This window comes from Clinocottus analis, unplaced genomic scaffold (genome assembly GCF_023055335.1).
Source record: "Clinocottus analis isolate CAN_PGR_092001 unplaced genomic scaffold, fCliAna1.0.p SCAF_8, whole genome shotgun sequence".
NCBI lineage: Eukaryota > Metazoa > Chordata > Actinopteri > Perciformes > Cottidae > Clinocottus > Clinocottus analis.
The window spans coordinates 12,273,284-12,298,768 of NW_027176240.1; the positions used below are offsets into that span (position 1 = coordinate 12,273,284).

The window sequence follows — 25,485 nt, forward strand, 5'->3', positions numbered from 1 at the left end:
TGGAATTATACAAGCTCTTAGCTCTTGCTAATAGCTTTTTCTGCTGATTTCTGAAATGACAAGCAGCCCTAAAGAGCCAATATTGATCATAACTTGCATGTCCTCATCATTTACTTTTATGATGGTCAATTAATGTCTCTTTGAAATAAAAAAAACAACATTTTATTCTTCTGCTTGACAGCCTTGAATACGTGACTGGGCTCATGTCGGCCAGTACTGTCTTTACACTTCATGGTTGCTGAGCCTTCATTGATTTAATGTTATCAAATGAATTGATGAGGATGACAATCCTGTCGCTGTTATTACTGGTTAGTAATGGCAGTGAAGACTGTGACTGTAAATTAGGTTTAATCTTGTAATCCTGTGGTATGGTTTTGCATTTAGACTAAAGCAGGCAGATTGAAATAATGAAAGGAAACAGACAAACACATTCAATGTCACCGTGATATTAATGGAATGAGGAGAAGAAATGTGGATGTGGAGCATTGCTGACAGAAGAGGACTTAAATCTGACTGCCGCATGTCACTTTGGACAAAGAGCATTGTGACTGACACTTTTTTATAAACCTATACTCTCTCAGTGTAAATACTTAAATGATTCAGTTTTTCAACTTGCATTCGATGTATTTTACTGCACTCTAGTGGTCAAAGGGCAACATTGCATATTTCACTTCAAATAGTGGAGATGAACTTTTTAAGGGTTTAAGTTGTTTTGTATTATTTTAATTAAAAAAGTGGAGTTGCAGGGTGAGTAATACTCTTTTCTCTAATTACCAGAGGCTTTTATGTGTACTTTAAGTCTGACCACATTTGACATTATGCTTCAAACCATGTTATTTTGTATTAGCTGTTGTTGTGTTTATCTGTTGTTGTTGTTTTTTTGTCTTTTGTTCAGTTTCAATATCAGGATTGCCTCTAAAATGTTTTAAGTTGAAATGTCTGTAAAGCCATTTGATTTTAGAATTGTGCTAACAGAATACATTTTACCAATGCACTTGACTTGCATTATTCAGTGTAAAGAGGAAGAGACACATGAGGAAGGCTGATGAATATTTATTTGTTTGTACATTTTTGGCACAATTAAAGGGTTGGTGCGGCTTGTCTTTGCATGCAGTTTGGTGTTTGCTAACTTTAGTGCATGTGTGTATCACTAAAGACAGAGGCTCTCAACATGCTAGTGAATGGTGCTGACCAAGTTGGCTCTATAAATATTGTATTTCTTACTCAATTCAGGTTTCCTGCCTGAAGCCCCAGACACAGATGAGTGATTTGTTTGAAGTCTCAAATACCATAAGCAACGAACAAATACAATTCCATTGGTTTATTTCCACATGAGTTGGTGATAATATATTATACGGTCGTGATAATTACGTAAGCAAAGAATAAGGCCCCTTTATGTGCTTTGTTATTGCTTAACGAGCTGATGAACTCTGTCCTTTTTTGTTGCCTCTTAGCTCCGCCTTCATCAAGCCAGACACAATAAAATAAACAATAAAATGTTTTCCAACTTTATTTCCAAATTAAAACAATATGAAAGATGACTGTATAACACACATACGCACACACACACACACACACACACACACACACACACACACACACACACACACACACACACACACACGCACGCACGCACACACATTGTCATGCAACTTTTAAATGGTGGCCCTGAAAAAACATTTTCTTTTTTTGTACTTAGTCCTCTGCATCTGTTCAGTGGCTGCCACCTGACACGTCAAAGTTGTTGTTTATGTTATGTGATTGGCAATGTATTCTCTGTTGTTCGAAAAAAAATACATTATTGTACTTTAGAGCCACATTCATTGTGTACTTGAGATGTTATTTTTGTAAAGGTGAAATGAAGGCAACATATTGGGTACAGAAGGGTGAGCTGTACCCAATGGGACACATTGGTGTGGTGCATGCCTTGTGGATGGGTGACAGCATGATTGCATGAATGTTGACATAGAAAACAGACATTCCTCTCGTACACTGATCCTTCCTTTTTAAGATATTTATTCTTTACCGATCAACATGAAGTTGGTCCACACGGACTTTATTTTGAAAGGCTTTACCGGAAATGGCCCCTATAATTAAATTAGACTTGGCAATAGTGTAGTGGTGTCAAGTCGGGACGAAAGACGGAAGTTTTCTCCCCTGGGATCAATCGAGAAGGTAAGAAAACTCCAAGCGCTTTATTCGTTGTGCACGTTGATGAGTCAACCGGCTGCAGGATGAATAACCAGACTGTCCCAGCAAGCTGAGGGGAGTCACGTGTCCTGTCCTTTACGCGGAGAGTCAGATCAGTCTTTACAACGTGTACGGGACAGCTGAGGGGCTTCCTCAGGTGGATGCAGGAAGCGTCGCACGTGGCGTGCTACGAATCAAGATCTGTGCATACAACACAAACACAAATGACGTTTTCTTCAAATTAAAATGATTTGTGTTACTTCTATTCGTCCGTGAGTAATGGAAGGTTAATCACCCACAGGTTATGGGTCTAAACAAGTACATCACACATTGTTAATTGATTGACAGAATATGTGTTGGCAACTATTTCATCATGTTGAATTCATTTTTCATGCAAACAAAAATACTAAATCATGGTTCACGCTTTACAATTGTAAGGATACAAATCAATACTTAGTTTTCCTTTTACCTGTAGTGCAATTTACTATGTTTGCAAAGCAAGTGGCAACTGTGGCTATAGATAAAATAGGATTTAGTTTGCAGCCCACCTCATCAGTCATTGATACAATTTCCTATTTTTTGGATATTTGAAAATTCTTAATACATTGCTAACACATGTGCATCCTCATCCTCGGCCAATTTAAAGCCAATAAGACGCAACATGACTCAAAGCCTTGTAGGCGAGGAGATGGATCTTCAATTGAATCCTAAATGTAATCAGAAACAGGATGATGTGAGATTAGTGTGGAGTCTTGCTGCGTAACCGCTTGTCCATGCACCAGCCGCTGGAAAAATAACAGTGGGTGTATGTGTGTTGTATTCCTCAGATGAAAGTAGCAGGACTAAATAACTGTCTTGATATCTTTATTACATTTCAGCTGGTAGACAAAAGTATCACCTGTCAAAAGATGTTCTATTAGTGGCCAATCAGACGAGGTGTTGAGGATGATAGAAGAGGTCTGGAGCGAAAAAAACATAACTTTGGTTTTAGTGTCATTTAATTAAAGAACATGGTGAAACATCCAGTTCTTATTGTTTTTATATACTGTATTTGTTTTATTCTATAGCTTTTAGGATTATTTAAAATTGTTTTTAAGTATCATGAAAAGTACTATATAAATTAAATGCATTATTATTATGATTGCTAATCTCAGCCATACACATGTCCAAGGCAGCTACTTTCCAGAGATCACAGTCCGAGCGCATGAGTAGTTTTGTGTATTTAGATATTTTGTGTGTTTAAATATCAGTAAACCAATATCTCCTCTGGTAGTTGTTTAGTGAGACTCAATGAACAACTCTGTCTTTTTCTTCCAGGAAACGTAAAGATGTCAGCAGTCATCGTGGTGCACGGTGGGGCGTGGGCGATACCTCACGACCTGGCCGAGGCTTCTGTGGATGGAGTGAAGGTTGCAGCATGCAAAGGATTTTCAGTGCTGCAACAAGGAGGAAGTGCGCTGGATGCTGTTGAGTTGGCTGTGAGGGCTCTGGAAGATAACACTGTGTTTGATGCAGGTACACTGTACAGAATTATTCTTTTCAATAATTATTAACTGTACAGACACACAGATGTACACTTAAAAACTACATTTTACAAAGTACATTTGAAGAACAGTGTTATACACGCAGTTGCCTGTTTATTGGATTTATTGCAAGAATACTGTATAGGCTGCTTTATTTTTTAGTTAGTTTATTTTATTATTTGTTCCTGGTTGAAATTCATTTTAAGTCTGGAGATTGACTGCAGACATGTAATTCACACCCTTTTCATTTAGCTTGGAACACCTCAGACATTTCTTGAGTCCAGTATTCATACTTGCCAGTTACTCGTCATACTTTGCTTGATTCAGCAAAGCCGTACCATTACCAGCCAAAGCAGCCAATTAGAAAACTAATACATTCCTCGCAGACCTTCATAATTGATATTTCGGCTTGTTGTACTTATGTATTTGCTGGCCTGTATTTCTCAATTCATCAAAAATATTCGCTTTCTGTTCCTCCTATCATAGTTTTCATTTTGAAATGATATAGATTCAGGTGCATCGTGTCCCATTCTGCCTGCTTTTATTAGCACTCTTAAATTCATCGCTTATGTCACAACATCTGTCAATTTGACCACTGAGATTTAAGAGAATATGAAAAACGTTGCTGTATTTGGTTTTGCCTCCAGTAAAGGTATCTCTGGATTTTGGGTGATTCCCACTCCTCTAATTTGGATGTAACTTAATGTCTCCATCTGCTGGTGGTGTTGCCAACATGCATCCAGACTCAGAGTCAGAGGAATTGTGTTCAGTGGAGATGAGGTTGCCTACTGATTGTGGAGCTCATCCTCATAATCTGTATTTAATCCCAAATGGAGTCTGCACCAAAATCTAATCTCCGTTTTAGCTTATGTCCAGGCGTTTGGGCCTCCCGATGACCCTAGCAAGCTTGAAAAACATACATTTGTCCCTATAGAAGGTAGGCTTCTGTACAAAATAACAATCTTCTTGTACGTTACCGTGACTATTAACATTAGCTACAACTATTAGCACAGTGATGCATATCTTCCTTGCGTATATAGTTTTCTGTTTGTGTAAACAGAAAACTATCTGCTAACATGTTTTACATAGACGTGTGTCACTTCATTTCCTATACAATTAAACAACATTAAAACTACATTTCAGACCTTAGATGTTCAACGTATACACAAACACAATGTTTAGATGCATTTTTATGCACCAACATACATTTCTGTACAAATGCATGCAAACCGAATATCAACGATGGATCTGTCATCAGCACAATGCTCTATTGTACGGCTTTGTCACCACCTTGTGGAATTGTGAGGGTGTAGCAGGCAACACAGCAGGAGGGTCATCATATCTCACACCTTCTCTGTCTGCTGTTAGATTATATGTATTAGTTTCTCAGCATTCCAGTCTGAGCCGTTGCTTATTGTGATTGTGATCGTAGGGCATGGAGCCGTGCTAAATGCTGATGGAGAAGTAGAGCTAGATGCCATTATCATGGATGGAAGGACCCTTGCCAGCGGTGCGGTGTCTTCAGTGAAAAACATTGCCAATCCTGTATCACTGGCACGGGCCGTGATGGAAAAGGTATCATCTTGAATACTTTGACTTTGTCTCTCTTTAAAAGAAACCACTGTGTTTTCAAACTCCTTTTCTGTTTGAGCTTTTTCTGACATGCTGCGATTAAAACCTTCAGACAGTCCACGTCATGTTGACAGGCAGAGGTGCAAACCTCTTTGCAGAGAGCATTGGCATGGCCACAGTTACCACTGACGCACTGGTGACTGAGAAGGAGAGGAAGGAGTGGAGGAAGAACAAGAATTATGCTACTGGAGTAGTGGAGGATTTTAATTGTCAGTGGTGAGTATTTGTCATTTTTGACTTAATTTAGTCTCTTTCTAATCTGGACATCTATTTCCTCATGAATTGCTACACATTAATACTGCAGCAGAAGATGTTTTTTGAAAGTATGTTTTTTTTCTTTTCTAAATTGGATTTATTAATTCTGAAACATTATCTGTATTGTGGCACAGCTTATAATAATGTTTTCGGTAAATGAACACTGCGTGAATGGCTCTGTTTTGCTGTTCGGGAGTGAGAGGAAAGGTTAAAAGGAAAACATGTCTTCCTCAATCACTTTTTCTTGTCAATCTAGGGCACATGATACAGTTGGGGCAGTTGCTGTGGACTCTGCTGGCAATGTTGCATGTGCAACATCAACTGGAGGAATCAGAAATAAAATGGTTGGCAGAGTAGGCGACTCTCCCATCATTGGTATGACTTAATTTGTCTCAAATAAATTATAACTTTTTACACTGTTGACTTCAGTAAAAACTTGATTTTATGAAAATAGAAGTCATCGTTAACATTATGAAGTCAGATGGTATCGCATAAGTTACTTTATCCAAACAAGCTCCACTTTCAGAGGAAATGTATTTATTTGCGCTAAACTTTGTTTTATTATTAATTGTATTATTCATTCATGTCTTATGCTTTTTGGGGAAGCCAATGTGGGAAATTAAGAAGTAAAACCTTTTTTTTTTTCATGTTCTCCCTTGTAAACAAGGCTCTGGAGGATATGCAGACAACTTCATTGGAGCCGTGTCCTGTACCGGTCATGGAGAGTCTATTCTTAAAGTCACATTGGCCCGACTCATTCTTTCACATATTGAACAAGGTGAAGTATAGCACTTTAAAATAATTGGGACTAGTCACATATGACTCTATCTGGTCTTAATATGATTTGATGTCAACACAAATGATTGTCTGACAGTTCTTTTTTAAAGGTTATTATTTGATAGTATGACGATTTTTAACAATGGCTGCAATTATTAAATGAGGGAGAGAGACACTTCTATTTCACACTAAAGACATTATTAGCTGAATACAATTGAAAAGAAATCAGACCTTGCAGGACTCAAAGAAGCAGATGTGATATTCTTTGATATTTTTCTTTTCGCCTCCACAGGTAAATCACTTGCAGACGCTTCTCAGTTGTCTCTGCAGTACATGGGAGACCGCGTTCGAGGTGCAGGAGGTGCTATTGTAGTTTCTCCGTCAGGACAGTGGGCAGCGACCTTCACCACAGAGCAGATGGCTTGGGCAGCAGTGGATCATGATGGTCTGTGGTATGGATTAGACCCAAATGAAAGACTAAAAGAGCAGTTATCCCAATAACCATTCCAGCAGTTTTAATCCTCATTTATTTCATAATAGAGGGAATGGTATTTTTTCTATGTTTTTTACTAATTCACGATGGTTTGGATCTTTTATTGGGCATTTGCTACGCTTGATTGTAACCAAATTAAATGAGTAGTGTTTTCTTCCTTCTAATTTATGATGTCACAGCTAGTGAAAACTAAACTGTAGAAGATTGTGGATATCAGAGTAGAGACATCTCAAAATCTGTGATATTATTTCCCCGTGAATTCTGGATTGCATAGTATATATGCTAATGTGGGATTGGCTCAGTGGTTAGCAAGTCCGTCCTTCAGTCAGAGGATCGGTATTTTGAGCCCTGGCTCCGTAGCGCATGTTGATAAGTGTCCTTAAGCGAGACACTTATCCACGAATTACCATTATGCTATGTCTACGTAGTATAAATGTATGTCGCTTTGGCTAAAAAAGTCAGCTAAATGTAATGTAATAATGTATGATTTATTTGATTAAATTGTCTTTTGCATTGTGTTAGTTTATTTCTTCCCATTTGTGTTCGTCAATATGCAACTGTCCAACTCCAATCGAATCTATTAAGGTCCAAACATTTGACATGACATGGTAATCAGCTCAAGTTTGTAAAAGCAGAGAGAACCATCCTGCTCCTATTTTATTAATCATATGTTTGCATTCAATAAGATGAGCTATTCAAATTAATTGATTTAAGTACTGTATATCTGTGAAACATATCTGACATATTTCTTTTAACCACATAGATTCATCAAAGGTTTGTTGGTGTATAGTGTTTTTCAAGCACCTCCGGTAGAAATGTATTATTCAGGGTTGTCAACATAACAACCGCCTCATTCATGAACTTCCTCTTCGTTTGGCCAGAAGCATTGTTGGCCACGCTTAATCCTTTGAAACAATGGCGGCTCAAACAGAGACACACTGTACAAACCTGATTAGGAATTTAAATGAGATAGTATGACCATCTGCTCCCACTGTGATTTAAGTCAAGGGGCAGCTGTTTCACATGGTGTTGTTTCACATTTTAAAAATTGATTAGAACATAGTACAATTTGGAAACTATTGGTATGGGTGAGATGTGTCAAGCTGTAAATAATATTGAAATCTGGAAACTGATATAAAAATACATCAGCTTTCCAGGCAAAATGGTGTCAAATACAGTATTTCACTTTCTTAGATGGAAATCAATACATCCATTATTGTCTTTCAGTGTGACTGCTGAATGCGGTCGAAAAGTTGACTCCAACGACAACGTATCTTCGAGACTGAGACCGTGTGTGTGCGTGTGCGCGCGTGTGTAATCGTAATAAAGCACACAGAATAAACGCGCGCGTGGATACGCGGTACGCCTGCACTATCAGCTGCTTCACTACCTGTAAACAGAAGACACGTGACATGCAGCGCTGCCTGTCAGGGGGCTTTGCAGCAGCAGGACGAATGACGGCCGAGTTAGAGGAAGTTACTGAGAGCAGCTGTGCTAGTATGTAATCTTATGCGCGCTGGGTCCGATATTGCAGCAGTAGAGAGGTAAGACAATTATAGATAAGTACGAATATCTCTAAAAATCCAAACTGAACGCCAGGGAATAGATCCATGTGGGCGTGATCATCTAACGGCCGTTAGCAGCACTCGGGCTACAAACAAACTTGGTGACTCGAGGCCTAGGCTAAAGCTACCGAACTAGCCTGTCTGACAGATGTACATCGAGCTGGCTCACATGTTTCTACCATACGTTTGAGCTTTTCTTCCACATATTTATTTTTATTTATTTTTTGTAACTATTATCCACCATAACAGAGCTTGAGTTTGAAACATCGGGTGGTAACTTCATCCATAAGTTGCCGTTAGCTCGCTAACGTTACATGCTAGCGCTACGTGCTAGCGTCGTTAACCGTGACGCTAGCACGCCAACCAGAAACCTCTCACTGTGAGTAGCTGGACACAAACGTTATTTACGTGCGCATTACATTATATTAAGCGACATCACATCTACCCTTTTATAGATTCGCTCGCACATCTAAGGAGTATATGTACACTTCTCTCTTTTGGCCTGCTCAAGGTTGTGCAGTCGTAACGTGATCTAAAACTTGCACATTAGCTTGGTAACATTAGCTTCCCTCTCTGCAGGTTCTTGTGCCACGGCAATAGTTTCTTTGCACTTGCATTAATGTGTCTCGAACTTGTTCCTCGGTAATGTAGTTAAATGTGAACGACCCACGGAAATGGCCAAAACGGAGGTCCTGGCGTGACGTTGTCTTTAACGAAAGAGGACAGCGTTTACAGAAGAAGCAAAGTTTTAAGCGGCCCGTCACTCTATTTACTCCAACTGTGAGAGGCATTGCGTCAGAAATCGATCATCTTTCGTGTTTTGTTGTTCCATGCTCACTTATTTGGTAGAGTTCGTGAACATCGTTTGATTAAACAAAAAGAACCAGCCGGTCACGACACGGGGCCCTCGAAGTGGACCCGTACTGGACCCCGAGCGCAGCTTAAGACAGATGTCAGAGATAAACATAACGGTATGGCTGTTATCGGACAGCTTTCACACGAGTTCATACATTTCCAATAACTTTGGTCCAAGATAAACTAACTACCATGCAAATGCAATGTTTTTTCTTAAACCTTAAATTAAAAAATAAACCCAAAAAAAAATGTAATAAAAAAAGTTTTCTAGGTTAAACACTTCTTTACATGTTAAGTTTAAAGGTTGTGCCCACTATCGATTGTAACTGCATATTTCAGAATATATAGTGAGTAGGTCACTAACTCAATAATCCTTAAAGTTGCTTTTTATTTTCTGGATCATGACAAATATTGGTCCAATTTCCATTCTAGCTCATAAATGAAATTTGGTAAACAGAAAACTAAAAATAAATTTAATAAGGAAACCCAATACATAACATGTGTAGTATAAAGCGCTTTTTGAGTATCTTGCACGTAGTTTTAACTATAAATTAATTTCCCACTGACCAGGTCCAAAAAGTATTTGGTCTCTGAAAATCATCAAGTCAATATGGAAGTTGGCCCTTAAAAGCTATGTTCCATGAACGTGGAACCATCTGCAAAAGTTTGTACATTTAGACAAGCTAATCCCTTTTCACCAACAAAGAGCAGTGTGAATGCATGCATTTACTTTGAATTGATGTTGTCTCTCATGTTGATGTTGTTGAATATTTTATTATATTTAAATCATTATTAATAATAATATTTTTTCTCGATCAAAATGGGTAATTTGATGCATGCTTTCCCTTATGCCTGTGTTTTATTACAGGAAGGCAGCAGCATTCATGGATACTGTGGACATTAACCATTTAATACCCAGTGACCAGTTGGACGACGCCCTTATAACAGGTCAAAATTTGCAATGTGAAGCCAGTAATGAGTTTGGGACCGGACTCGGACTGGACGAGTCCCTGAAGAACATGCTCAGTGACAAAGACCCTATGTTTGGATGTGCAAGCTCTCAGTTCAATCTGCTGGACAATGAGGATTCCACTTTTCAGATTGCTGGATCAACAGGTATGTCAGAAGACCTTTTATTTAAAAAAAGAAAGAAAAAGTTTTTGTATTGGTTCCAAACTTTGATTAAAAGCTAACTAACAGCTACTACTACAACTTTATGTGGCTGCTTTACAATAATGTCCATTCACACTTAACAGAAACACCTGGTTGAGGACATTTTAAGTAGCAACTTCCTACCATTATTTAATCATCATCAGTGCCTTTTCTCTGATATGTTTAGTTTTTAATTTTACCTCAGCTTCTTTATTTTGGCTGTTGCAGGTCTCGCTGATGGTCCAGCATCCACAGGCCTCAGTGGGGAACTGAAAGCGGCAGATATTACACAAGCCAAGCAACCTGTTGCCAGGCGGAAGAAACGTCCACGTAATATTGAATGCGGTGAGTTACTCTTTGAGATTCCTGTTGTCTCCAAATAGCACCTTCAAATTGACACTTTCTTTCTATGTTTTGTTTGTTTTTCAGAATATAGTAGTGGGCCACAACCTGCCAACACATCCACTAAACCAATGATCCGAGTGCGAGCTGGAAAGAAGCCAGCGAACAGGCTACAGAAGTCATTTCTTATTGAGAAAGGACTTAAAGGCTCCCAACTGAAGAAAGACTTAACTCTGGGGGGGCGTGTTAATGTTAACGATCTGGATGGTGCATTATGGCTGAATCCTTCTGTTGTATTGAGACAATTGACAGTCACAATTGCAGGATTTAGGATTGAACTGCTTCCAGGACCCTCTTACACACAACATGTTGATGCGAGCCAGTCTGCATGCTTCGATGGTGGTTTTTCATATGCTGTGCTGCCAGATAATACTGTCAATGTACAGAACCCCACACCTGAGAATGTGGCAGAGGTGGATGCAATTGAGAAGAGCTCTGCTGCTGATGGAGCCCTCGGGCTGGGCCCGTATGTGAATCCTAACGACGTGCAGACCTCCAACGGGACTTTAATGGGGAGTACCGACCCGCAAGAGACAAATCTCGACAATCAAAGTGTTCCTGCACAACAAAAGTCAGTCAGTAAAGGAAAATATGACATCAGAGAATCACAAAACATTAAGAATAACGGAACCACTGTTGGTAATAATGATGGTGACGATAAGGAAAAACAACGGACTGTGGCCCAGACAACATTGTTAAAGTCAAAACAAGGACAGACCTCTAACAAGAACAAGGACTTGGTTTCAGATAAACCAAACAACATGATTAAGGGACATAAATTGTCCCACACCACGCCATCCAAAATCCAAAGAGGAGACCTGCACAAAATAAAATCTCCAACGGAAAAGAAAGACAATTCATCTTTGAAAAGGCCAGCAGAAATCACCCAAAGTGAGCATGCTATTAAAATGCAGAAGACACAGGACACAGGTGAGAGTAAAGTGAAGCCAAAGTTGCCCAGTACTATGAGCTCTGCAGTGAAGAAGAGCCCTTCATCTGGCAGCCGTGTTGATCAGCAGGGACCAGCTAAACATCCTCATGCTCCTAACATCTTCAAAGTTGAGACCGGTAACCCGACGCACGCTCGTCCAGGCCCTTCTTTAAAAATGCCAGAGGAAGGTCAGGAAAAGCCCAAACTGAAAAAGCCAGAGAAGATATTTCAAAGGCAGAAAAGTAAAACGGCAAGAAGCATCTCTATAGAGGAGCCACAGCTGTTTATTCCAGACAATGCTCCTGTTGTGAAGAAAGAAGCCGCCGAGGAGCAACCTGCTAACAGCGAGTCTGTGTGGGATGGAAACAACTGTTGTGGCCTTTGCAAAAAACACCACAATAACATGTGAGTGTTGCAAGATCATCATTTTGTTACTCAAATTTAATACGGTCTGTTGTAGATTTAACTTGACGGGTAAGAGACAGTTCTCCCCAAAAGCAGGAATACATCTTTTTCATTGTAGTGCTATTTGTCACTCTAGATTGTTGGATTTATAATCCACAAACTGCTGACAACAAGGTATCAATTGTCTTAAGTTACCGGGTCATATTGCGGTTGAGTTGTAGCTAACTCAGACCAAAACAATCTTGAGTAATAAATAACCCTAAAGGTAAGAGGAAAAATAGGTATTTTTGATTTTAGGTGAGCTGTGCCTTATAAGACTTGCGATGAATGTTGGTGAACCAAAGTATTTGTACGATTATGACTAGGCTTTCAGTCAAATATGTGTTTAATTCAACAAGAAGGGAGTCGTAATATTAGTGTCATTTTTGTTTAGTGCCTGAGGGTAACTGGTGTTTGGGATAAGCCCAAACACCTTTTGATAATGTTCATCCTTTGTTTAGGTTCATGGTTGGTTGCGGCCGCTGTGACGACTGGTTCCATGGAGACTGCGTTGGTCTTGACCTGACGAAAGTTCGTGAAATGGAGGAGGAGGATCAGATGTACGTGTGCTTGAAGTGCTGTGAGGAGGAAAGCAAAAAGGTGGAGCCGGAGCACCCAGCTGCAGTCAAACCAGAAGCTCAAGCCAAGACGGAGGTACAGGATCTTAAGCTGCCTCACAAGCCTCAACCGGGACCGTCCCAGAAACTTGCATCAGGGGGAGTCAAACCAGTAAGACAAATAAATAGTGTCAAAATAAGTTTAAGAATAAAGATGTTTGATCGTTTTACATACAAAGCATATTGTATTTGTTCCCTCAGCTAATTCGTCCTCTGGTATTAATCATAGCCAGTGTCACCACTACACAAGGGTTTGTCTTTTTGTGTTGACTTTGGAAGCAAGGCTTGTACCGGGGTGTGTGTTAAACAAGGTGTATTCACCAAAGTACATTTCTCCACAAATAAAACTCACCCTTTATTTTTCGTCTTACCTTTGTCTGGGGGTGGGTGGCGGGGTAATAATATTGTATGTTGTGTATTCTTAACATTTTCAATTTTATTGATATTTTCTTTATTAATGTGCTTTTTGCTCTTATTTCCTAAAAAAGGATCTAGATAGAAAGCAGTCCACAGATGTCAGAGAAGCAGCTCATAAAACAGGTATTTATTGGGGGCTGTGAATGTCAAGACTAGTTTTGTTTTTGGCTTGTTGGTTCGTGTTACACTTTGGGTTCAAGGCCGGAGGCCGGTACTATGAGCGAGGGTCGCTTCTTCTGTTCAACAGTACAAACAAAAAGAAAATATCTGTAGAGTAAGGCTCTCAAAATAGCAGCAAACTGTTTTTGTGGTTGTTTGCTTTGCATTATTGTTCAATATATAACGCAATAAAAAGTCATTCTTCATTCTAATATATTAGATAATGTTATCACAACTCTGTTTAATCATTGATATGTTCTATTCCTTGCGGTCAGATTTCCCCTCTTGTTATATTATATTGTCGTTTCTATCCTCACAGGTGTTCATCTAAAACTAGAGACAAAAAGTAAGACTTCAGCCTCAAAGAAACCGGTGTCTGTGGAGGCAATTAGGCGAAGTGTGCGTGATTCACTGAAAGAAATACTTATACAGAGGTAAGTAGTTCATGAGTGAAAGTAATTAAAAGAATTGGGTAAATATTGATACAATTTTTTTTTTTTCTTTTTTTTTTAACTCGAAAATCTTACTTGAGTGCACCAAACACGACTCTTTTTGCTTTTCAGGTTGAAGGAGTCTGATTTGAACGTGTCAGTGGAGAGGGCCTCTGAAGTTGGAAAGAAGACAGAGAGAGAGCTTTTCTACTTGTACAAAGACACGGACAACAAATACAAGAACAAGTACAGAAGCTTGATGTTTAACCTCAAAGATACAAAAAATAATGTGAGTACCACTTAAAACCAGATGTGATCCAACTGTAGTGTTTCTTGGTGTTGCCTAGGTCTAATTTTTATTTTATTTTGAATTGTATTTTGTAGGTCCTCTTTAAGAGGGTTCTCAAAGGAGAGATTTCTCCTGGTAACCTAATTCGAATGAGCCCCGAGGAACTGGCCTCGAAAGAATTGGCTGCTTGGCGACAAAGGGAGAACAGACATGTAAGTGATGCTTCAGTCTTCGTTGTAGTTTCCTGAGTAGTCTTAACATTTAAGATGTTCTCTTTTGTCATTGTTATTTTGCAGACCATTGAGATGATTGAAAAAGAGCAAAGAGAGGTAGAGAGACGGCCGATCACTAAGCTCACACACAAAGGTGAAATTGAAATTGAGAGCCAGGAACCAATGAAGGCACCTGATCCTGAAGAGGTACGAGACACGACACATAGTCCTCTGTATTACTGTATATTAACTAAAAGGATGACTTGTGTGCGTAACTGTCTTTACTTCTTTCCTCAGCAGCTTGAGCCTTCTCTAAAAGTGACAGAAGACTCAATGGAACCTCCAAATACCCCCGAGAAGAACGCAGCAAGTGGCGACACGGGGAAAGACACCACCAGCCAGCACAAGTCTCACTTATTTGACCTACACTGCAAAATCTGCACAGGTAAATGAGTCCCTTTTGCCACTTGATTGCTTGTGTGTCACTATCCTCAGTTACCAACTTGTCATGTTTTTCTTCTCTATCAGGTCATATGGCGCCGCCTGTGGAGGAGGCACCAACCAAAGTGGTCAAAGTTGCAACTACAGTGGTGAGGAGGAAATCCACCAAAGCAGAAGAGAAGAGCACGGCAGCACCTGCGATCGACGATCTGCACCTCACCGTTTTAGAGGAGAGCTTTCGAAACGCTCATTCTAGCTACGAAGGAAGGTGAGGTTGTAGCCGACACCGTGGTTCTAGTGGTCAAGTCGTTATTGGCAGTTTGCTCCATCCATTTTTTTTGTCCTATTTGTCACAGGTCTGATCATAAAACTGGAAGAGAGGAAGAAGCCGCTTTCCTTACTCACCTGAACTCCCCGTGGCAAGGATTGATTCACATGCACTCTGTGGCAAAGTTTATGACAAAAGCGTTCCCCGTCTCGGGCATTTTGGACAACTTGACTGAGGTAAAGTAGATGCCGCTGAACATATTTAGCCGCTGAACATATTTAGCCGCAGCAAAGTATTTTCAGACTGAATTTCTGTCGGTGAGGTTGACCTCCTTTTTTCTCAATAGGACCTTCCAGACAGCGTTCAAGTTGGCGGAAGGATAAGTCCACAGACGGTGTGGGACTACTTGGAGAAGATTCGGGCAACTGGAACAAAAGTGAGTTTTTGGCAGTTTTCCTTCTTGAAGGGATAATAAAGCCAATAGTAAAATCCAGTCATTGGATATAATCACCCAAAATTACATAAAAGAGCAGCTTATGTCAGACAATTAACATTCTGATGTCATGTGACGCGATATAAAGCTGCTCCATCGAAGAGTTATGGAGATGCAGATTTTACTGACACAAGCATTTTTCTGTTATTAAAAGGAGGTGTGCCTAATTCGCTTCTCCCCTGAGACGGACGAAGATGAGATATCCTATACTCTTCTGTATGCCTACTTCAGCAGTCGTAAGCGTTTCGGGGTGGTGTCCAATAACCTGAAACAAGTGAAGGACATGTATCTCATTCCTTTGGGTGCCACTGAAAAAGTTCCACATCAGCTTGTTCCATTTGATGGGCCAGGTAACCTCAACATAAAACCTAAATATTCTCTCTCTAAATGCCTCTTACATTTCTCAATCTTTTAAATACATCTTTTAATTTTACAGGTTTAGAAAACAACCGCGCCAATCTTCTCCTTGGACTCTTAATTCGCCAGAGATCGAAAAGGGATTTTCTTCCCGTGGACATGAATGAAACTGCCAGGATTATTCCTGAAATCATGCCCATCGTCATTTCCACAAAAGAAACCAGAGCAAAAGAGGAGGAGGAGAAAAAATTCCTCTCCTCCTTGACGACTGCACATAAAAAAGAGAAAGACAAACCGCTAAACACTACTGAAAATATTGATGAGCCAATCACAGAGTCCGTGGAAGAACCATCTGCATCCGAGGAGACCAACAGTCAGGATTCCCAAAAACCGCTGCGTTTTCTTCCAGGTGTGTTATTAGGCTGGGGTGGTGAATTGCCCCCTCTTCCAGCAGATGTTGGAGTCAAACATGCAACAGCAGCAGATGACACCCACAAGTCCCAACCAGCTCCCAAAACAGAGGCATCAACTGAAAACTCTAAAAGTCCAGCAGCAGTTACACCTCGAGAGCGCTTTGTCATTAAGAAGAAAGAAGCTAAACCTCTTAAAGCTGAACCAGAAGTATTCACACCGACTGATGCATCTGCTGCGAACAATCCATCAGGAAAGGATGCTGCAGTGGTGACCCACAATGCACCAGTCTCTCTGAAAGATAAGCCTCCAGATGTATCAACTGAAGTGTTCCTGGCGAGCTTGTCAGCAGCTCAAATTGGGACTGAAACTTGCAGCCCTGCTTCTGCAAACAAAGGCAATACTGGCATTTTGTCTGAAACTGAAAAAGCCCCCTCTGAAGGGAATTCTCTGCAGTCAAAATCCCAGGCAGCTTCAGCTCAACCTAATAGCTCAAAACCTCCTTTAAGTGGAATATTGAAAAAGTCTTCAGCATATTCCAGTGTGACTGTAGATAAAACAACGGAGCTACAAAAGGATAAAGCCAGCCTCCTTGCTCCTTCGAGTCCCAAACCGGTTCCTGCGTTGAGCAGCACTAGAAATGATGCAGTTACACTCTTCCACCAAGGGGTTTTACAGGTTTCTCAGGCCAAGAACAAACCTGAGGAAGAGAAGCAAACAGCTATTCAATCATTCGCGAGTGAGAAGGAAGATCCCGGCATCTCCCAGGTTGCTGCTACAGTTACTCAGGCAGAACATCCTCCTCCAGTTGAAGGACCACATGCAGCAGGTGACACAGAAGTGCCTGAGCTCCATCCCGACTCTGTGATGACACCAGCGTTCCCAGTCCACGACAGCGCTTCACTAATCCCGTCGCAGCAGGAACAGCCTCAGGTGCCCGGTAGCTACGAATACCCAACTGGCCCTCCTCATACTTTCTCCAGCCCACAGACCCAGAATCACAGTGCACCGTGGGCTCAGGACAGCGCTTCACATATTGTTCCCGGACATCAATCGCAGTACACCGAGAGCTACCCTGAAGCAGCTGGCCAACCCACTTTGCCAGCCAAAGACTACAAGCGTCTAGAGGAGCGATACAGCGACCCGTGGGAGAGGCCACGATCTACGGAAGACAGGGACCACCACGGGAGGCACAGCAGCCATCACAGGGACACTCATCACGGGAAAAAGAGCAGACATCACGACCGGGAACGGGAGAAAAAGCACGAACGAAGCCACGACAGAGAGAGGAGTCGGCACCACGGACACTCGGACGACCGCTACGGAGAGAAGAGAAAAGAGAGGCACCATAGCGACGATCACAGCAGCCGACACAAGGACAGACACAGACACAGGCGGGACTCCGATTATGAGAATGGACGGAGAAGTTCAAAAGACAGTTAAATGCATTTTATTTTTTAAGTTCTGCTAGCTAACAAGCTAAAAGTCTAGGGAATACTTTTAGCTTGTTGACCACTTGGCTGGTTCAAACTACTTTGGCTGATAGTGGAGTGATTTGTTACTTCCTTCAACTGATGTGGCATTTCCTCCAGAGAAGTTCATTTGGTGCAGCCAAAAATTATTTCAATGGTTGTGAAGATCTTTTTTTAGACACGTTCTCTTCAAACCAAGAAATGGATATTGGAACAACTTTAAAATTTTAACGTTTTTATTGTAAATATCTTGTTCATATTGAGCTGCTTTGCGGAGTACAAATGATCAGAGCGTGTTTTCAGTCGTTGAGCAACCAGTTTGCACCACCTGGTGGAAAGTTTAAATTGGCATGAAGGTTACACAGGACCGTCATCTGAACAGTAACTGCTTTTTCCTGCTACTTACATTTTTTTTTTAATTGCTAAAATATTTTATGATCTTAATTTTTTTTTTTAAGTATATACATTTTGGTTTGTAATATACATTAGAGAGGAAGCGTGCCTTTGCACTGTGTTTATGTACAGTTCGTAATAAAGCTAATCCTTTTTTATTATTGATTATTAAAAATAATCTCATTTCTTTCTAAACTTATTAAAGATACAACTATGAATACCAATTTATTTTGTTGTATTATGATAATTTCAGAAATGTATTTTACGTGATGGACTGGAAGAGTAATAACTGACTCGGAGCATTCATCCTGCACAGGATCAGACAATGACCCTTATCCCAGTGAAATCAATATGATCCATAAAAGTCAGATGAGAATTGAGTGATAGGGTTGAAGAAACAGATACATTTTAAAACTTAACTACTACTACCAAATGTTACACAAATGTCCTTGTGGATTACTTTGTAGGCTGCCCTTAGAAAACACAACATATCACAAAGTATTTCTTGACTATTCGTTGCCCTCATAAACATTAAAACCCTCGCTATTGTTGAGAAACAGTAGCGGCTTGGTATCTTTAAACAAATAAACATTTCTTAGACTTCCTTCAAAGCCTTTTGAAAACAACCCAGAAGTGACAATTGATACATTTCTATATAATTCAAATCCTCCAAAATAAAGCCGGCCGCCATAGTTTAAGGCCACGTAACGCTCAAATGGGTCCAGGTCCTCGTAAAGGACTCTTTCGTGGTTCAGGAACACCTTGATAACCGTGCCGTTCAAAATGATGGACGCATTGTGCCATGTGTTGCAACACAGTGTAAGATTTCTGAATTCTATCGGGGCGGCAAGCTTCTCTCCAAGATTGACAGCGACTTTGAGGTGGCCGTTCTCAAGCCCGACTGTGAGGTAATCGTCATCTTCGTGTTCTGCCTTCCCCATCCACATGAGCACACTGTCGTTTGAGCGCGTGTGGAAGCTGAAAGAAACCTGTGTGTATTTTAAATTCCTTGTGTTGTATCTCCGGTCCTGATATTTAACATACGAGCTTCCCACAAACCTGAGAGTGTCTGTGGCTATTTGCGCATCGCAGTGCGTCCCGCCCCATCCCAAGGGGCAAATGCAGCGGTAGGAGGCGACACTAGACGGAGCACACAAGGAACCCGGTTTGCAGATGTTGTTCACACAGCTCATAGACTGGTTGCACACAGGGCCAGTCCACAGTGGCAGACATACACATGCGAATGAGTCACTTCCTGTTGCCCTGCAGTGACCGCCGTTTTGGCACACCTTGTACCCGCAGGCCGTCCCATCCCAGTCCCCTACGTTTGCTCCACTTATCGCCCCCGTCTCCGTTAAGTCAAACTCTTCACCGTTGACTAGAAGTTCTCTTAAACCACCAGTGAAGCCCAGCGGCTCCCCTTCAGTAGCATCCACAGAAACGAAGCTCAGGGTGGACACACCCCCGACAAAGATGTCCGAAGCAACATCCAGGGTGGTCATCCCGTCAGTCGCGTGCTCTCTGATCTCCTCGTTGTCCAGACTGAGGAAGCCGTGACGGCCGACTCTTCCAGCCGTCACCGTGTGCCAGGTTCTGCCGTGCGAGTCCACTCGCTGAACGGACTGCAGGACATGGGCTCCATCCCCGAGATCGTATCGAAGCTGGACGAAGCCAGAGGTCAAAGAGAGGCAGAAGAAGTCTCCTGTAGAAATAAAATGGCAAGACATTTCACAAGTTATTCCTCATTTAAATGTCTTCTCTTTAGGATTACTTCTTTATGAAATGTGCTAACACTTTTTAATGAAATACTTTACAAAGACAGAAACGGTGAGAAAACAGATGACAGTATGAAAGAGCTTTTTAAAGGCTTTATTATAGTTGAAAAATAATACTAAAGATTAAACTACGTCAAAAAACATTTTAAAAAAAAGTCACAATGAAGTATCAAGTCCCGTGTAGTAGAGTGGTTTCTCAAATCGGGGGTATGTGAAGGCACTCCAGGGGGTACATGAGATGAGATTTTTTTGTTTTTATCAACAAAAGTAACATTGAACTCATTTGTAACTTTAGGTTTCATAAATTGGATCCAGCAAGGATTTTGTCTTGATTTTTAAATGTATATTACTGATATCATTGTTCTGGGTTCCCTCCATTGGGGTATTCAGGCGTAGGGGACAACTTTGGCAATACTATAGAATATTATATCCACTTTATATAATACTATATACCAGTGGTTCACTAGCGTTCTTACACATATAAAATGTATGTCCAAAAAGTCCTAATATAGTATGTTGATGAAAGTCATATTATGGTATGTCCAAGAAATCATGAGTTAACATTATGGTATGTTATAAACATATGATTTACAACATGATACCTAGGTGCTACAATGTCTTCTTCGGGCACCTTCAAACGTGGAATATATACATGTATAAATTATTCCTCTAACTGTATAGAATTACAGATAGTGCTTTGAAATTGCATCATAGCATCTACTAACAGAGTGCAGTAAACATGTCTGACGTGTATTACCCTTTCATCATGCTATCAAAGAATGATTGAATGATTGGTATAATGTGTGTCATAGGGTCCGGACATCCAGAGAAAATAGGGATACATTCTACACAGTAAACATCATATGTTGTTTAATAAAATCAGTCAGAATTGAATGTCCTCACCAGCTCTGGCACCGAGATGTTGTGCAGTGTAGAAGAGGATGCCATCAGGTGATAAAGGCTGGAACTGCAGCTGCAAAACAGTCCTGTGTCTCGTACTCACAGGTGGGAATGACATCCATGAAGACTGGTTACTGCTGAAGAATGGATCACTGATGGCAATAGCTGAACAGACGAGACAATACAGCAAACAATACACAGTGAAGGTCTAGTCTCATGAAATAAATACAAATAAATACAATTATACAGTTATGATTCTGTGATGCAACCTTTCTCGCAGTAGAGTCCCGCAGTCCCCAGAGGGCACTGGCAGGTATATCCATTGGGGAGAGGGATGCAGGTGGAGCCGTGGGTGCAGAGAGGAGGGGGGCTGTGCTCCACATCACACACAGACACGGTCTCAGAACAGAGCGCACCCTTCCATCCAAATGGGCACTGGCAACTGCAGACGCACACAGTCAGACACTGTGAAGAGCTTGTAAACACTGTCAATTCCTTTCGCTGTACTTGCACTGTGTACCTGAGGGGATTGATGTCTGGTCTCAATACATAAGGGAACACACACACACACGCACAACATAAAGCTTCTGGCTGCATTCAAGTCAATGGAAAAGTCTACATACAGGATGTTATTCATGAGTGGAATCGTGACAAATGATTAGGGGAAACAAATAAATATATTGTTTATTTTCACTTACTAGACAGATGAGCCGGAGTTAACGCACGTCCCTCCGTTTCTGCAGTGAACGTGAGCACAAGGGGTGACGCCACACTGACCCACGCTGCGCCCGAACGCAGGTTGTCCCGGCGGCTGTCCCAGCACTTGGAATTTTCCGTCTCTTCTTGTACGAAACTGCACGTCAAAAATGCACCCTTTTGAAATGAACAAACAGACCGAGTGTATGTCAGGGGGATATCTGTTACTTCTCTAATAGGGGATTGACAGAGGAGTCACAGCAGTCTTTCATTGCATTAATATTATTGGTGCACACACTACAATGCGATTAATCTGAGTTGAGTTTTTCTCGTTAATGAGGCCATTAAAAACAAATAACGCTCCTTAAAATGTTGGCGGCTGTCGAAATGAAATTCTTTGACGGTTGTTTTATTGCGAGAGACTACAGGGCTTTATTTCATGTGTACCTACTGAAATCTGCATGTTTTTATTGGATGTCAACTCTTGTATTTGACGGAACACAATCTCTGCAGTTTCTACAGTTCACATCTACGATGTCCCCACTCATCATGCATCTGCCTCATCATATTTGCTTTTTGCTTTCATAATGCAATTTTATCAAGACAATATTTGCTTTGGCCTGTACCTGCAGAGCACAGGGCCCTCTATAAATATAAAGCCTGAGCACAAGCCATACAGGCACATGCAGACTCCTGTCTCTCTGCTGCATTAGTCACTGGCATAAACAGAATGCAGGGGAAATGTCATGCTCAGTCATGAATATTCATGGGGTGATGCTGTCTTCTTGGCAGACTCAAGTGAGGGCTGCTGTGCTGCAAACATAGACCGTCAAAAAGCACAGCAGATTCATAAGGAAGATTATAGATGCGGTTTATTTTAGTTTTCGCTGCATTCACCCACTCTTGTGACAGAACCAAGAAACCAGAGGTAGCATTAATACCAGTCGGAAATGAGATCTTGAAATGTGCCGTAAATTTATTTACAGAATCATATTTTCTCCTAATTTCCTGTTATGTCTGAGGTCCAAAAGAGAAATGCACCTCAAGTCTGATGGTATCTGTTTAAAAAGGAAAGTTTAACAAACAGACTTTGTCTGTTTCCTGTGATTCGATCAACTGCTCAAATCCGGAATTATTATTATTTTTTCACCCAGAAGCAACAGTACCTCCTCCTCCACCTTTCCACAGGGGAGTGTGGCTCTGTTGATAACTGGGAGTGAAGTGCATTATCAGTGTGTTCACTGCCAGCCATCATGATTAGGGCTTGAGGAAGGTCACACAGATCTGATTAGACACTCATGAGTTCTCATTACATCCTGAGCAAAAAGGTTATAGGGCCACCAGAGTCGCATGACTCAGGTAGTGCTTACCAGTAAAGGGGAGTGTGGCAATCTGATCCAGCATGGGCCAACGGAGGATTTACCATCGCTGATTTGAATTTGGAAGCCGAAAAATGAACGCGCAACGATGACCAAGCAAACCCGCAAAATGTCTCCAGTGCTTGAATATCCCTCTTGTTCACCTCAAATGGATCTGCCATAACATTTTATAATAACAAGCATCATCGCTGCAGTGGAGAGACAAGAGCTCTACGTGGTTATGATGATGATATTCATAGCTGTTGTCTTCATTACGGTTATGGCAATTTTGCTCCACAGCGCCGCACATTAGCGGGCACAATGAATGCTCTCCAGAATACATTCCCACACGGGGTCACCTGAGAAGGCCTGAATGATGTTGATGAGGACAAAGGTGATTTGTACGACACCCTTGTTCAAGTGACTTATCAGCAACGGCATGGCTTTGCACACAATGCAAAAAGTGCACAGGGGTGTGAAGCGATTAAAGGGTGCGGACACAATCAACCTGGAAGCTCTGTTCTGGCCTAATACAGCAGTCCAGCCTGTCGCTGCCTTTTTCATTACACACCTTCCCCTCTGCTTACAAAGAGACGGAGAGACTGGGAGAAACTCCAGGCCCCAGTGCTATAACTCTCGACAACAGTGTTGGGCTGTAATAAAGTCGTAGCAGCCTTACCCAGAAAGCCATGACGGAACCTGGATCCAAGTGGCAGCAGTTCAGGAGTGTACTCATTATATCCACCAACAAAGAGCTGCTTGAACACATTGAGGCCCAACAGTGGACCTGGAGTGGATCCTGTTCTGTTGCGTTGTCCGTCAAGCTGAGAAAAACAGTCAAATGTCAGTGATAAAGCGAGAGGCTTACTAGAAGCACAATTTATTAAAAAATCTGCCAAAGTTGACAAAAAAAAAAGAATATGCCCACTGAGTAATTTAGGCAGCAATTAGCATATTTGCCACAGTAGCTACCATACGCCCATGCTTTTGAACTGACAGACTTTCTGACTTCATGGAGGCTCACTGTTTTCCGCAGATTTATTAAGTGACACTTAAGATACAAACTTCTTTTTTTACGATCAATGTTTTATTTTTTAGGATGTTTAGGAGTCTGAAGAGCTCAAATCATTAATTATTTCCCAAGAAATTGACGAGATAGAGATAAAAATCGTAAAAAGACAGCATGCAACCATTCTGACACGACATGTTATCTTATCCCTTTGATTATCTTGTTTTACCGAGGGACCTCCTTGGATGGTCCTGACCCCCACAGTGGGAGACACTATTGTAAAAGAATGGTGTCTGGAGCATTGCAGCTGGTCGAGAGGCTTGACAAAAATAACACGTTTTCTAAACACCAAATCACCTTCAGCCATCCTGTTTTCTTGGACCTTCCAAAGGTGACGGTGTGAACGTTGACCTGGTGGTTGAGTCGATCACTGACTATGGTTGCAACACCTGATCCAAGATTGAATTTATGCAAAACTCTTCCATTTCGTAGTCCCAAAACGAGGAAGTCATCACCAGCATCGCCTGGAAAAGACGCATAGCACCGCAGACATATACACTCACACATTTCCTCATCCTGCATCTATAACATCGAGAATATACATGTTACATTTGTGTGCTTTAGGATTTATTTCAGTTTGATTTCATATTTCTGCCTCTCTGCTCTAATTCCATTTAAATAGCTAAAATGCATATTCTGACAGTTTTCCCTTTTTCTTGGTTTCAAATTTGTTTGTAAACTTTATGAAACAATCTGGTCATACATGTTGTCTCTTAACTCAACTTGCATCTGAAGTTGCTTATTGGACTGTGAACAATGAGCAGCAGACGGAAAGGGAGTCTTTGTCGTGGCTACACCGGATCCCTAACACAACAGCCCTTTGCCCCCAGAGGCTTATCTGCCGTGACGCATTTAGCTGATGGGTTACGTAACTGAATTACATGTAACTTGATCCCTGCCATCCAATAATAAAAGATCCACTTCATTTCACCAACGATCATGCAAATTGCTCATATTTCAACTCTTCTGATATTGTGCCTTTGAACCATTTTAAATAGTGCTGCTCTCGCTCCTCTTCATTATTCATATTTCTGTTGTCTGCCTCCACCTCAAAGTTTAATCTTAAGAGCAAAAAAAAGTCCAGAAGGTCCTCAAATAGTTTTATTATAATTCTTCATAGTTTTATGAAATAATCCAGTGTCAATAACACGGCGGCTACCTGCTACCAAATCTGACCTCACAGAAGGGAGATCCTAATTAAAAGTGATGGCTGCTGACGGCATCACATCGCACCTACACATCAAACGTTGTTTAATGCAATTACAACTGATACCTTTGAAATGCTCGGTTCACATGCTCCGTTTTATTCTAGCATTGCCAACATGCTCTTTGAAAGTCAAGAACAATAACAGTTTAGCTGGATATCAATTAATTACTGGACTGCAGGAAGACTCATTATTAATGTCTCACAATCTGCCAAGAAAGAAAATCCTTAGGGAATCCTTGTGATTAGAGGATCTCAGAGGAGATTGGATATCTATTAGGTAGGACATTACCATACACAGAGG

At 41.0% G+C, this 25,485-nt stretch overlaps 3 protein-coding genes across 6 annotated transcripts in view; 2 read left to right on the plus strand and 1 right to left on the minus strand.

The window, feature by feature from the left end:
• Nucleotides 1-2,128: 2,128 nt before the first annotated feature.
• Nucleotides 2,129-7,324, plus strand: si:dkey-103j14.5 (isoaspartyl peptidase/L-asparaginase). The gene is made up of 7 exons (XM_068568454.1): nt 2,129-2,175; nt 3,508-3,705; nt 5,146-5,288; nt 5,398-5,561; nt 5,857-5,975; nt 6,268-6,378; nt 6,670-7,324. Exons 2-7 carry the CDS (start codon nt 3,519-3,521, stop codon nt 6,876-6,878), a joined length of 933 nt encoding a protein of 310 aa, XP_068424555.1. The 5' UTR covers nt 2,129-2,175; nt 3,508-3,518; the 3' UTR covers nt 6,879-7,324.
• A 959-nt stretch (nt 7,325-8,283) lies between these two features.
• On the plus strand, nt 8,284-18,394 carry phf3 (PHD finger protein 3). Of its 4 annotated transcripts, none has more exons than XM_068567425.1 (16): nt 8,284-8,414; nt 10,159-10,406; nt 10,671-10,787; nt 10,872-12,180; nt 12,681-12,948; nt 13,325-13,376; nt 13,732-13,846; nt 13,976-14,132; nt 14,228-14,344; nt 14,429-14,551; nt 14,642-14,789; nt 14,873-15,053; nt 15,142-15,289; nt 15,400-15,489; nt 15,701-15,896; nt 15,983-18,394. In XM_068567425.1, the coding sequence occupies exons 1-16, from the start codon at nt 8,380-8,382 to the stop codon at nt 17,755-17,757; spliced, it is 5,079 nt and encodes a 1,692-aa protein (XP_068423526.1). In that variant the 5' UTR covers nt 8,284-8,379; the 3' UTR covers nt 17,758-18,394. The 4 variants fall into 4 exon arrangements, with proteins under 4 accessions (XP_068423526.1, XP_068423527.1, XP_068423529.1 ...); XM_068567426.1 differs by having other exon boundaries at nt 14,645-14,789; XM_068567428.1 differs by having other exon boundaries at nt 12,681-12,873.
• eys (eyes shut homolog) overlaps nt 18,393-25,485 on the minus strand; it is a 147,732-nt gene continuing 140,639 nt past the window's right edge. The window contains exons 45-50 of the mRNA XM_068567429.1: nt 24,275-24,441; nt 23,588-23,732; nt 21,553-21,727; nt 21,124-21,296; nt 20,858-21,019; nt 18,393-19,881 (exon numbers count right to left, since the gene is read on the minus strand). Coding sequence (XP_068423530.1) covers nt 18,689-19,881; nt 20,858-21,019; nt 21,124-21,296; nt 21,553-21,727; nt 23,588-23,732; nt 24,275-24,441 — 2,015 coding nt within the window. The 3' untranslated portion in view covers nt 18,393-18,688. The remainder of the gene's footprint in view (nt 19,882-20,857; nt 21,020-21,123; nt 21,297-21,552; nt 21,728-23,587; nt 23,733-24,274; nt 24,442-25,485) is intronic.

Excerpts from the sequence above, each read along its gene's own strand:
- si:dkey-103j14.5 (XM_068568454.1), top strand. The coding sequence starts at position 3,519 with ATGTCAGCAGTCATCGTGGTGCACGGTGGGGCGTGGGCGATACCTCAC. Across the intron at positions 3,706-5,145 it reads TAACACTGTGTTTGATGCAG|GGCATGGAGCCGTGCTAAAT; the intron begins GTACACTGTACA and ends TTGTGATCGTAG. Across the intron at positions 5,562-5,856 it reads GAGGATTTTAATTGTCAGTG|GGCACATGATACAGTTGGGG; the intron begins GTGAGTATTTGT and ends TTGTCAATCTAG.
- phf3 (XM_068567425.1), top strand. The coding sequence starts at position 8,380 with ATGCGCGCTGGGTCCGATATTGCAGCAGTAGAGAG. Across the intron at positions 14,345-14,428 it reads GACAAAGGGAGAACAGACAT|ACCATTGAGATGATTGAAAA; the intron begins GTAAGTGATGCT and ends GTTATTTTGCAG. Across the intron at positions 15,897-15,982 it reads TGTTCCATTTGATGGGCCAG|GTTTAGAAAACAACCGCGCC; the intron begins GTAACCTCAACA and ends TTAATTTTACAG.